We start from the raw sequence: 14,099 nt of genomic DNA on the forward strand, positions 1-14,099 counted from the left end.
TGTGCGTGTGCCTGGCTGTGTGTGCATGTATGCGTGTGTGTGTGTGTGTGTGTGTGAGTGAGAGAGAGAGAGAGAGAGAGAGAGAGAGAGAGAGAGAGTGTTGATCACGAATATTTACGGTAACGATCTTTTATGATTTTTAATTATTTGTGTATGTTCATTTCAGTATGCAATTGCAGAGTGACAAGAAAGAACAAGACTAATGTCAACTTTGAGTGACAAAAATCCATGTTTTATTCATGAAATTTGTAAGAGTGTAAGCCCATATCATGTCAATTTGGTGAAGGCTTTGCGAGAATATCAAAGCTGTAATTTGAAGCCGGCTTACAATTATAGGATTCAGAGATCTAAGTTTTAGGATCAGGTAATATTGTGGCGGCAGGGTGTATGATATCTCTGAGCCATGTACAGCCTATTGTAGTACACGTGGAAGAGCTGAAGAGTATGATTGATATACCATTCAATTCCAAGTTATTCTACCTCAATATGGGAACTATAGCCGAAGCATTCCAGTGAACATTTGAGAAAGCGACATTTTCAAAAGATGCCCCTTAGTTTGATCAGATATATGGCCTATTTAGTTTGTTTATTCAGTGTATTTAGTTTTTGCAATTTGTTATCAATTTGATCAGATATTTTGTTTATTCATAGATTGATTGTTTCGTAGGTCATCAGGTTTAACCCAATTATGTTTTTTTTTTTTTTAGGCTTTGGAGAAGTTTGATGAGGGCAACTAAGCCCTATTATGAACAAATGCACAATTATATTAGATGTAGCCTAGTTGAGACAACTAATAACCATGTGTGTGTGTGTGTGTGTGTTTGCATCTGGCAAACAGCAACCATCTGATAATTCTATAAACTTCCATTTCATTCTTAGTAATTCAAACAATACTATGCAGGTTAATTTCTCATTAGCCTGCTGTTACACATGACTGTGTCAAATGTGCACAAACATATACATTCTGCTTTCAGCCTGAAAATGTGTCTCACACTTCATTGAATACAATTTTTAAACAAAAAAAAAGCCTGCCCTACAGAATTCAAATAGAATATAAACATAATGAAAATAGAATATAATAGTTGGCCTATAGAATAAACAAACATGCTCCATAGGCTACTGATATAGGCTAATATAGGCATATAGGCTAACACATGATAAAGCCAAGGACGGAAAATGATAAGCACATACACTTTATCTAAAGCTTTTACATTTGGACTCTTATCAGAGAGCCTCCATATGGAGTCATGTGATTAAGTTTACTGAACTTAATTAAATGACCTAAATTCCATGAGTTTAGATGTTAGATCATTTAATTTTAGGAGGGAAACAACATAGGCCTACATCAGACCCGCAAACCAAAAATATGCAATGCATTTACATAAACTTTGGACAGTAGCCTAAACAGTATCTAACATTACACATAATATTCTCAAAAATCTGTGAAGCAGGTTCATCATGCCATAGCCTTGTCATAGCCATGCCATAGTCTTGTGACAAAATAGCGATAACACCCTGCGCTATATATAATGTTCTTTATTACCATTACCATATAGAAAGATGTGGGACGCAGAACTTTGGTTGATGTCGGGCTCCCCCTAGTGGACTTTGGCGGCGGTAGCCTACTCAGTTCGTTCGGTACTGAAGTCTGGGCACTAGCACTAGCACTTGTTTCCTTGGGAAGAATAATATTGTTGAACCATTTTCTTAGCGGGACCTATGAGCGGGACGAAGGCTCTCTGCAGTTAACTAATCCCAATCGATTTTTCGGTCCCAGATCACCATCTTTAAACAGCCATGAAGTTCCGATCAAAAATGATTGACGTGGGATGTCTTAATCACTTCACGCGTAGGTTGTGACGCCTTGTTGTTTAGTATGTCATACTGTCTATGGTCAGATCCCGTCTACTTATTAGACATTCTCTGCTATGGTCGATTTATGTTTACCATTCTAACGCGATCTAGGAGAATTTGGTTACTGAAGCGAATAAGTTATCCCTTTCAGTCTGATGAAAACTACTAACTTTGCTGGGTAGCGTTAATAATGTCTATAAACCATGTCGGTTTTAGCTGGTGTTACCTGAAGTAAAGGTAGCAACTTCGCAGAATGCCAGACAGTAGCTAGCTATCCGATAGCTATGTAGCCTATCTTCAGGTAAAGTTGCCAAAAGGTCATTAAACCACGGCCAAGTTAACGTGTTGGCTGGAGTGGATAGCGAAGCTCTTGTAGTTTGGCCCTGGGCAGTCCCTAAAATGCTGCATTGTATTTCAAGAAAATTCAACCGTATGATTTTACATACATTGTGTTTTGTTTTGCTCATCAGGTGTTGTGAACACGATTGCTAAACTGAACAAGACCTGCGTCCTGCGACTCACTCCTGATAACCTCTACTTTGTGCTCTCCGGGAAGGTGTCCAACGGCGGGGTTAGCATGTGGTGCGAGTTATTACAAGTGGGTATATAAATAGCTACAAGTTCCATTCTTTGATGTATGTATATGTATCAAACACCTCATAAGCACAGACTCATCATATAGCATGTCTGTTTAATGTGTTAACCTGTGGTGGCAATGCAGAGCTATTTGGCTTAATGAACACATCCGTTGTGCTCACTAACTGCATGTTTGAATTCCCTGTGCTTTCTTTGAGGAGCTTCAGTATATGTGTCTGCTTCAGATAAAGCACCTTATGATCACAGGTTCCTTTTATAACATGGCTAAATTAACACATCCATTGCTCTCTCAAAATAGCACCTGCTTATGGTTACTCTTGACAGGTGAACTTCTTTGATGAATATCAGATAGAGGGTGTATCACCAGATGCCAATGAGATATGTCTGGAGTTGGCTCCAGAGAACATATCGAGAGCTCTGAAGACAGCCCAAAACGCCAAGTCCGTCAAAATCAAACTAACCAAGAAACACTGCCCCTGTCTCACCCTTGCTGCAGACCTGGTAAGTTGCATCATTCCCTTCTATTAAAATTCAGCATGTCAGACAAACCTGTCAGTTGAGACTGAAGTCATTAGGTGACATTTACACTTTGTAAGTTAAAGGTGCTCTAAGCAATGCCACACATTTCTTAGGCTAAAACATTTTATGTCACTTACTACAAACATCATCAACCCAGTGTTTTTCAACCTTTTTTGTGCCACGGCACACTTGTGACACTTAAAATGTCCCACGGCACACTAACATCCTGTGTGAAGAAAAAATTAAACATACCATAGCCTGAAATTTCAAATAATACACAGATATGGCCTTATTATGGCTTTTATGCAAGACCTGCTCAATAAAACAGGCACCCTCTCTTTCATTTGTAGGTGACTATATCTAATTTAATTGTTGTTATGAACTGGATATGTGATGATTCTGTGAATACCACTGGGTAATTTTCTGCGGCACACCTGATGATCTCTCACGGCACACTAGTGTGCCCCGGCACAGTGGTTGAAAAACACTGACCTAACCAACCGCTAGCTGTCTGTGTCCTGAATACACTGTAAAAAAATGTGATGTCTGTGGACAGCACAGGCTCCAAAAACAGCAACAAAAACAACCCGGGCAAACCTAGCCCATAAAAACATAACAAACTGTTCCAGCAAATCACAGACGAGATGCACGTTTAGGAGAGTTTCAATTGCACAGGAGCAGCACGGGAGGGAGGGGGAGGAAGTAGCGAGCTAGCTCACTGTTTTGTTTGAAAGTCAACAGAAGTGACGTTACCCAGCATCGCTTAGAGCACCTTTAACCTGTTTGATGAATATCAGATGGAGGGATGTATTGCTGCACTAACATGCCCTTGTCACACTGCACCTTGATTGTTCCCTGTTTTAAGTGGCTTTGGATAAAACTGCCAGCTAAGTGTTTAAGTGTAAATGTAAGTATATGCACTTCATTTGTGTCCCTCCACCAAAGCCCTCGTTGTCCAGTGTGAGTCGTGTTGTCACGCACGATATCCCAGTGGATGTCATACCCCGACGTATGTGGCACGACTTCAAAGAACCCAGCATGCCAGACTTTGACGTGAGTGGCAACATTGTGAAAATATTCACAACTAACATGTTTTAGTGCAAAACTAATTTTGCAACTCTATATGTCTGTAAAAAATGACATGTCCATAGTATACTGTTTTGTAGGTCAGCATATATTTGCCTCCTCTCAAAATAATGAAGAATGTTGTGGACAGGATGAAGAACCTGTCCAACTATTTGGTGAGTGAAATGTAGACACAATATCTTTATTACATAAGCACCACTGCCATGCAAGGAGTGGGCTCATTGGCCTTTACGTCACTATATTGTTACGTCACTATATTGTTTGGCCTTTGACTTTTGTACATTTTGTCGCTGTACTTTCTCTGTAAGAGACAGAGGAATGAAAGGAGGCATTGAAACAAATAAACGCAGATTATCTATTTGGACAGTGTTTGGAAAATATGTCCAATTCATTTTCTTATTTCATTTCATTTATTTATGTATAAGGACAACTCACATTAATCAACATTACTTTATTTATGTATAAGGACAACTCACATTAGTCAACATTACTGTCAGTGTAGCAGTGTTAGCCAGCTGGCTAATTTTCAACTGCAGTCCTTTGGCAGGATGTTATAATAAACATCAACCGACTTGGCCAGTTGTTCATAAATGGCAAGTTATATCTTTCTTATTACAAGCTTTTGAATACAAACAGTAGAATGCCGGGGCATGGACTCCTCCTGTTTTTTTGTTTGTTTTTTAAATATAAAAATAATTTCTCTGTCATTTGTTTCTTGCCTGTGTTTAATGTTTGCTATGCTTTGAAACACTTGAATAATTGTGCTTGATTCGCAGGTCATTGAAGCAAACCTCAGTGGTGAGATGAATCTGAAGATTGAGACTGACTTGGTGTCCGTGACGACGCACTTCAAAGACCTTGGGAACCCACCGTGGGGTATGACATACCAAAGATTCTATAGTTTAACTTTATCAACCATCTCTGGTATGACCAAAGATTCGATAGTTAACTTTACCAACCGTCTCTGGTATGACCATGACATATCATATTACAGAATTATCGTGACATTAGGAGAGGTACAGTTCCATTGCACAGCAAATACATTATGGGACTTGATGTAAACGCTGGGCAAAGCGCCAACTTCATGGTGGCACCCCTAAATTGAGGAGACTAAACTAAATCTAAATAGAATTACTCAAAACTGTGCAAAAGTCATTTTTATGTTAATTGGAACAAAATGCAATGCCAGCCAAATTGATATTTTGAAATTAAAATTTCCCATTCAAATTTGATGCACCCTACTGAGCATGCTTACTTGAACCACGCACACACATAAACATAAAAATACAGCACTGAGCATGTTCACTTGAACCTCGCACACACACACACACACGTAAACACAGCACTGAGGATGTTCACCTGAAACACACACACACACTAAAACACAGCACTGAGCATGTTCACTTGAACCACACACACACTCATGAAAACACAGCACTGAGCATGCATACTTGAACCACACACACAAACACACACACACAAACATGAAAACACAGCACTGAGCATGTTCACTTGAACCACGCACACACACACACACACACACATGCACACACACACACACATGAAAAAGCACTGAGCGTGTTCACCCCAACCTCATGCTGTTCCCCTCTTGCGTGTGGTGCGACGTCTCCTCCTGCAGGTGACGACGCATCGCAGAGCCGGAGCCGTGACATGGAGGCCATGGCACACACTCGCGTGGACATCAGGAAGCTGCAGCAGTTCCTCGCGGGCCAGCAGGTCAACCCCAGCAAAGCCATGTGCAGTGAGTGCTGACTTTTGAACACACACATTTGAGCATGCTTTTGCTGTACTGCATATACATTCATTATATATATTCATTATTCATGACAAGGCAAAGGTAGATCACCTAAACATTCCTTCAATAGCCTTAAATATGGCTTTTATTCTGTAAAGGTGCAATTAGGTGTCATGTCAGCAGGAACTATCATAAAAACACCAATTACCGCCCCTTTCGTTTGAAAATTCTAAAACAACAATGTTTTTTAATACCTGGGTGTACTGGTCTTTTACCAATTTAAGTCCATCCATGTGACTGACTGTAGTTATTTCTGACTGACCGTCCTTGCCATCCAAAAGAAGTGATTGTCCACAATGTTATGTGCCGTTTGAGTATTTATTTTACAACATAACTGGTAAATCAAAATAAAACAAGCGGCATGCTCAAGCTCATGAAGGCAGGAGGCGGACGTAAACAAGCTGTTGCCTCCAATCAGCCACAGCTGGCCTGGCTCTGCCCAATCAGCCACAGCTGGCCTGGCTCTGCCTAGGTACTTATGTTTTTGGGACGGAGTATCCTCAAGGGAGGAAGGCACTTCAAACCTGCAGAGGGTGCACAAACTCAAAACAAAAAAAAGGGTTAAATTTGACCCCAACTTTTATTCTGTAAAGGTGCAATTAGGTGTCATGTCGGCAGGAACTATCATAAAAACACCAATTACCGCCCCTTTCGTTTGAAAATTCTAAAACAACAATGTTTTTTAATACCTGGGGCTTTTACTTCCTGAAATATCCAAATTTTTTTTACAGCTATTTTTTTGTCAAATGTCATTTTTGGCACATAGCTAGGGCTGGGAAAACGCGTCAACGTAATCGGTGACGTCGACGCAAAATATGCGCGTCGATTCAGACCCAAAACTTTCCCTTCATCGTGACCATGCTGCGCAAATTTGTTCAAAACTGCTGCATTAAAGTTAACTCTGCTAAGGTCTTATCACAATATAGTACATTGAGGAGACTAAACTAAGTTAAGCAATCAAGCAGTATCTCAAAGCTAGCGTTAGAATACTGTTTGGATTTCGAGTTTAGCATGCTTACTTACAGCTGCTTGTCAATTTCGTTACTCATGCAGAGCTCATTTTATTGACTCTGACACTGAATGTTTGCAAAATCCGGATGTAAATGGAAAAGTGTTTTCCAAGACTCAAAAGTGCTTGTCCCAAGGAGAAGTACGAACCGTTATTTGAACTAACTACGTTATGAATTGCATCCACACAGAAGCAGCCTTTTCACTGTGTTAATGTTACAATTGCAAGGGTTCCCTCACGAACATCTTAAATTGACAGGCACTCAATTAGACCTACAGTATACACTACTAAACTTTATTGAATGCTACCTCTGACTAAGAATGCATTACTTTGCACTTGTATAGACTTTTATTTTGGAATTTTAAGAGCAATAAACATATATTGCAATGTTAAGGAATTCATGTTTTTTCATTCAGATATGTAAATCAACATGTATAAATTGCTATTAGTCAATTAATGGGGAGATAATCGAATCGAAATCGAATCGGATTGAAAAAATGAATCGTTAGATTAATCGATGCATCGAAAAAATAATCGCTAGATTAATCGTTTATCCCAGCCCTAGACATAGCTCATTTAGATACACTTATGGTGTGGGTGGTTGCATTTCTTTAGGAATCCGCCGTCTTTATTATGACCGCCGCGCAGCGAAGCGGCGGTCATATAGGTTTAGTCAGATTTTTTTTTTTTTTCTTTTTCGCATGCCCAAATTTCCGTCAATGATTCCCGGGACACTGAAAGACCGGGGTACACGAAACTTGGTGGGCATGTAACCCCACATGGATAGCATGGAACCATCGTTTTGATCTGTAGCCCCCCAGCTGGACTGGACCCCCTGAAAGGAGGGTAGGGCAGACACAGTTTTCTGTGAATATCTCGAAAACCGTAGGGTTTAGGAGGACCATTTTTTTTTTGTATGTTGATCTCAAGGGGCCATGTCAACCCATTCCATAACCACTCATTTCATGTATAGCGCCACCTAGTTAAACACAAAAAAGTAAAAATGAGGTGTTGTAATTGAAGGTATCTGTGACCTAACATAGTCAAAACTGCACGAAATTGGAAGTGTAGGATCATTATGACACCCTCTGTATGTACGCCAAGTTTTGTGGAATTCCGTTCATGGGGGGCCACACAATAAATTAATTTATGTTACTATACCCCAACTGGCCTGTAGGTGGCCGGAGACAGTTTTCTGTGAATATCTCGAGAACCGTAGGGCCTAGGAGGTCCACCTTTTTTATGTATGTTGGTCTTAAGGGGGCATGTCAACCCATCCCATTACCACTTATTTCATGAAGAGCGCCACCTAGTTAAAAATTAAAAAGCAAACAATTAGGTGTTTTCATCACAATATCTCTGGCTGACAAGGTCAAAACTGCACAAAATTAAAAGTGTAGGATCATTATGACACCCTCCGAATGCATGCCAAGTTTTGTGTACTTTCGTTCATGGGGGGCCTTACAATAAAATAATTTATGTGTACATTTAGTGACGTACACCAACAAGGATTCCCGGGACACTGAAAGACCGGGGTACACAAAACTTAGTGGGCATGTACCCCCACATGGATAGCATGGAACCGTCATTTTTCGTTTTGATCTGTAGCCCCCACGCTGAACTGGACCCCCCGAAAGGAGGGTAGGGCAGACACAGTTCTCTGTGAATATCTTGAGAACTGTAGGGCCTAGGATGACCATTTTTTTCCGTATGTTTGCCTCCAGGGGTCATGTTAACCCATTTCATGTGCACACATGTGCACAAACAGATACACACACACACACACACATACATTCACAGTAATCATACGTATGACACATACTCACACAGTAGACATATGTACGCTTGCATGCACAGGCACAGGCACATACGCAGGCACACACACAAGCACGCACACACACACACACACACACATAACATAAACATGTACATGCACACATGCACACAATTCAAGAATTTCTCAGAATTATGAACAGGCAAGATGGAGGTGGGGTTGTATAAAATGAATTTTACATGTGAAATCTATGAACTAATCATGTTTTGGTACTTGTTGTCTAGCAGATACCAGTGAGAATTGAGTGTGGATAATGCAATTTAGTGAGACAGAATCATATAGGCCTTTCAGCGTGATTTATTTTTGTGGAAAAAATGTGCTGGACTGGGCGGCGGTCATATTTTGTACCGCTCGGCGGTACATCTAGTTTGTATAGAAATGAGTATTAAGTGACACATACACGTAAGAGGGCGGACATAGAGGATGGGCGGTAATAGGTGACGTTCCGATAGTTCTTTTAGTTATGCAACAATGAGAACCTCTTCTGTTCTCTTCTGCTCCTCCTTCAACAGACATCGTTCACAAGCGAATTGTGCACTTGATCTTGCTACACGAGGACGTATCCCTGCAGTACTTCATCCCTGCCGTGGCATGAGTGGGCATCTGGTGGGCTCTCCTCATCCCTGCCGTGGCATGAGCTGGCATCTGGTGTGGTCTCTTTTGAAGTGTCCAGACCCTGGACGCTGCGTGTCCTGGAGAGGAGCCATTTCAGAGTGGGCGCAAGATGATTAGAGTCTCGGCAGTGATGTACTGCATTCTCTGATCTTTAATGAGGCAGGAAGTTAGATCTATTGTTTACAAGCTTGCTGTTCTCAAGTGGATGCTGCTGATTTCTTTGCATCATTGCCATTGTTCAATTGCATCAAGTGTGATACTTGGGTGGAGTTCAATACTACAGTGTAGATAGCTTATTGTAACTATGTGAGTTTGATGCTTTGAATAACAAGTTGATGCTATAAGATGCCCTGTTTATAAATATGTATTTATTTCCTTTTCTAAATATTCCAAAATAAGATTGTTGTGCTTTCTATAAAGAGTGTTTTGTTGACTTTCAATTCTGAATTATCAATAGCAAAAAATAAAATAAAAAAGTGGCAGCAATGTAGAAGCTTTGTAATGTCTTGCATAATTGTGGATCATGTTCAAAACTATATAAAAAGCCAGTCAAGTATAGCAGTGGGAGAGGGGAGAGAAGAAACAAGAATTTCTGTAACTGACTGTAGCAATCAATTGTAATTACCCACTGCTTTCGGACCGACCGAGAAGAGTAGGTGATTGTCTTGTATTTATATCGCAATGTTTATAGTGGTGCTTTTAGTAAGGGTGCGTAAGTTACCGAGTAGCAAAACTACCTAACAAGCTGTTAGTAATGTAAAAAGGTATTTTGTTTGATGTGTATTTGTTAGGGCTGTCAAAATAACTGATTAATTTCGATTAATTAATTTGAGAAAAAAATAACTGATTAAAAAAAAATAACGCAGATTAATCGATTCTGTATGACCTTTGACCCCGAGCCGTTCTAGTTAGTAACCATTACTGTAAAATGAAGGAGAGAGAAGAAAATGTGCTGCCTAGATCATTGATTGGAACATTTACTTTTAAAACACGGCCTGATGGTGTTGACAAAAATAAAGTGTAAAATAAAGTCCTCTGCAATGTCTGCAGCAAGGAATTTGCATATCACCGGAGTTTGTCAACTCTAAAGTCGCACATCAATGGAAAGAAATAGTGTTGACATTAAGGGGAGTGTTCATTTTATTCAAGGAGGAGAAAAGGGGAAGAAACCAGCAAGTCGCAGGTTCGAATCCAGACCAGAGCAAGAGCAAATGAACAGATTTCATTTTTAAATTTGCTTGTTTTACAATCAATTCCTTATCTTTTCATAAAGTTTTGTCACTTTTGAAGTAAATTATTAAAAACTCACATTTAGCCTACTTATGCAATCGGTCCGTGTAACACTTTGCAGTGCTATGCAGAATATACATGAAAAAATATAAAGATAGGCATAAAAATCCGTTATCCATCAGTGTGGGCAGTGTGACGGCACAGTAAATGGGTTATTGTTGCATATTTTGATTTTCAATTGAGCACAGTTACGATTTTCTGTTCAGAAGTTAAAAATTCAAATGATGCGTCAATTTTCTAATTTTCCTTTTTTGAGCTTGTGGTTGGACTGAAGCACAAGCACCGGGGGAGAACACCATCTAGCTGGGCCAGGCTAGATGGTGGAAGAGAGCGCCGCCTGAAATTGTGCGTGATTTTGATAACTTTCAGCCTATATGTTGAACATATCTACAGTATATTTGAATACCATGGCCATGCCATAGCAAATAATTCCCCAAAGCAGAATGCTTTGCCATCACTTTACGCTAGACTAGGTTTCATTAGGCTAAATGAAGACACAACAGTAGTCCTTATCATGAACTATCTGTCAAAAATAAGCCCCGCCCCCTGAAATGTCATAAATCACGTCATAACCACGCCTCCTTTTTATGCAAATTAGCCATGTGGTTGTCACCACGTGTTGTTTGTTATTGTTTTGTGAGTCATGTGACAGTCATGTGACTGGTGTCAAACCCCTGGGCAGCCATATTGGATGTAAAGTCATGTGACAGTCATGTGTCTGTTGTCAAACAATGCCACGCCCCCCTTGGCATCCATATTGGATGTAGAGTCATGTGACAGATATGTGACTGATGTCAAACCCCTGGGCAGCCATATTGGCCCCCAAACCCACATGTGTGTTTTGTGGATAATGGGGGATCAGATACACTTTGTAAGAGTTGTATATGTTTAGTGGTAAATGGGTGTAAATATAAAGTGTGCTGCTAGCCCAGAGGAAAGAAAATGTTAAAATGAGAGCTCAGTTGTTTCTCCTAGACAATAATGAGATCACAGTGATATAAAAATGAGATTATTGCTTTTGTCTCCCGCTTCTCAGGTTTGTCTCTGGAGCAAAAGAGTTAAGTTATCTCATCCCTTTATTCGTATCCCTTTAAAGTTCGTGGCTCGCTGTGTTACCTGTGTTCAGTCTTTGTCAAAAGCTAAGCAGCATGCCCTTGGTCAATTACTGATGGGAGACCACATGAAGTCACAATAAAGGGAGTCTTATTGCTGCCACTATGTGTTCTCTAAATCACTTTCTTCTTATAAAAACTCTATTCTGAGAGTTTAGTTGAAATTGTATGATTAATGGTGAAGTAAGAAAACATAAACAGATACGATCTGAAACAATACCTTACAAATCAAACGGGGATTGAACCACATTTGAGCAGCCTGGGCTACCGTGCAAAAAACACCCTCACTACCACTACACCATCATGGTTATTGCTTAAGAGAAAGCTAAACTGTTAATTGAACGCGCGGGCACGCCTGCCGACACCGGTGAAATGCACCGAAGGTTCACTTAACTTTGGTCACATGACATGGGGATTTTGAACGATGTTTCGAAGCAGTGGTCACATGACATGGCTGTTTTGAACCACGTTTCGAAGCAGTGTTTCGAAACACTTGTGCTTCGAAGCCTCGACACTGATTCGAGACGTCGGTTTCAAAAGTCACACCCCTAGTTTCATGTTTATTTGATAACATAGACTTGTAATACATGCTTGTAATCTGGCCCTTTTCTATATAAAAATGTGTTTTTGTGCTGCTTGCAAACCGCAGTGCTTGGTTACTAGATTGTATGCTAGCTTGAAGGTGTGAGTTGATGTGGCTTTGGTGAAGCTGTCTGGATCGGCATCTATGTGAAAACTGTCATTTGCCTTGGTTTCCTGCCCTGCTAGTCTGACTTTTTATATAGCTGTGTTTTGTGGACATTATTGGTGAAATCCATGGCGTGGCCAGACATATGAAATAGGCAACAAACAAGCAGTAGTAGCAGCATAGGGCAATACATTTTCTGACTTTTATGTTTAATATCATGACGGTGTGCTGAGACACTTTTTCATAAATAGCCTACGTTTGGCAAACACTGTAGGAGCCTACTGTAGTTCCACATTAGCTTTTGAGTAATCAGAGCAGCAGCACAACCTAAAACAGTTTCACTGTAACGTTAACGTTAAAGCAACAGCTAAGTAGGAGAGCACAAACAGTCTAAAGCAAATTTGCTGATGTCAGATTAAAATATTAAATGATTTGGACACCTCATTGTAGACCTGTGGCAATGCCATAATATGCGTGCAAGTCATGAACATAAGTTAGGCAATAACCGATAGACTAAATATTTCAAAATAGTCTGCACAAACCCGGCCACATACTTGAGTGCACTTGGTGTTCACTTTCAATATGACATGGACTAAATGCACGTCTTCACCAGACAGCAGGCAGCAGATTGTAATGAATATGGGTGATAAACAAGTAGCTTAGCTTAGCAGCCGATTCACTTTGCTGCTGATAAGGATGATGGCCGGGTACTATTCGCCTAATAAAGATACGGAATTCAGCTCGGAACATTAATTGTTTGTCTAACGAAGATTCTAGAGTGCTACACAGATTTGCGTGAGAAAGAGAAAACTTTTCCCCCCCACCGTGAAATGCTGGGAAATTGCACATTTTAACGCCGAAATGCAAAAAAAATCTTCGGGGGTAAGGCCCCCACCCTCCGGAACGCCCCCCTGTTATTATTTTTTGTCAAAAAATAGGCTATAGTCATCATTGAAGGCCTAACCACTGAACGCACGGTCCGCCACTGGTGTATGTCTATGTGTTTATGTGTACCTTCATGAATGACCTTAACTGTTGAATACCTAATGGTTGGAATTGGGAGGGTATGTATGAAGGTATATTGGGTGCAAAAGTGGCGAGCACATTTAACTGCAGATTTTGCATGTGCACACTAAAGTCATAAATGTGTAACATTAAAGTTGAAGTTGTACATATTTTTTTTATATCTAGTTAACACAAAATAGGGGCAACAGGTTCACAAATCCTTTTTACAGGTACACAAATCCTATCCTGTGAGTCACAACTTTCAAGAGTCACGCACTCGACACTTTTGCTCCAATCGTTGCAGCGCAGTTGGTGCGAAACACATTTGCACACCCGTGTTTCATAATATGAGAACATGCACAACATTCGTGCATTTGTAAACCCAAATGTGACTAATGCGTCCGAAGTTGTGCATCTGAGAAATAATTTCTCATTAATAAAATTATACAGATCGCTTTGATTTTCTTGCACGACTACAAGTCAATTGATACAAGTGCTCGAATCTGCTTCTACGAGTGACGATACTTTTGCTCCTGGCTAGGTGATGTAATAGGAGCAAAAAGATTTGTATGTGTGCACCCAGCTAACAATTTATGATTCCCAGAACGTTCTTGGAACCATAGTTTTTGGTTTCGGGAACGTTAGTTTTTGGTTCCCAAACGTTCCCCGAAGGT

General features: G+C 40.2%; 1 protein-coding gene across 4 annotated transcripts; it reads left to right on the forward strand.

Moving 5' to 3' along the window:
• Positions 1-20: 20 nt before the first annotated feature.
• Positions 21-9,820, forward strand: hus1 (HUS1 checkpoint clamp component). Of its 4 annotated transcripts, none has more exons than XM_042067231.1 (8): positions 21-119; positions 2,325-2,452; positions 2,776-2,952; positions 3,916-4,023; positions 4,137-4,211; positions 4,833-4,932; positions 5,696-5,818; positions 9,228-9,820. In XM_042067231.1, exons 2-8 carry the CDS (start codon positions 2,432-2,434, stop codon positions 9,308-9,310), a joined length of 687 nt encoding a protein of 228 aa, XP_041923165.1. In that variant the 5' UTR covers positions 21-119; positions 2,325-2,431; the 3' UTR covers positions 9,311-9,820. The 4 variants fall into 4 exon arrangements, with proteins under 4 accessions (XP_041923165.1, XP_041923163.1, XP_041923162.1 ...); XM_042067228.1 differs by lacking the exon at positions 21-119 and adding an exon at positions 1,628-1,849; XM_042067230.1 differs by lacking the exon at positions 21-119 and adding an exon at positions 1,892-2,155.
• The last annotated feature ends 4,279 nt before the right edge of the window (positions 9,821-14,099 follow it).

The sequence above is a fragment of the Alosa sapidissima genome, chromosome 17 (assembly GCF_018492685.1).
Source record: "Alosa sapidissima isolate fAloSap1 chromosome 17, fAloSap1.pri, whole genome shotgun sequence".
NCBI classification, from domain to species: domain Eukaryota; kingdom Metazoa; phylum Chordata; class Actinopteri; order Clupeiformes; family Clupeidae; genus Alosa; species Alosa sapidissima.

Bases quoted from the DNA above. Each gene is read 5' to 3' on its own strand.
- hus1 (XM_042067228.1), top strand. From the start codon at position 1,798: ATGAAGTTCCGATCAAAAATGATTGACGTGGGATGTCTTAATCACTTC. The intron at 4,212-4,832 runs GTGAGTGAAATG...CTTGATTCGCAG, and splicing joins AGAACCTGTCCAACTATTTG to GTCATTGAAGCAAACCTCAG. The intron at 5,819-9,227 runs GTGAGTGCTGAC...CTCCTTCAACAG, and splicing joins CCCCAGCAAAGCCATGTGCA to ACATCGTTCACAAGCGAATT.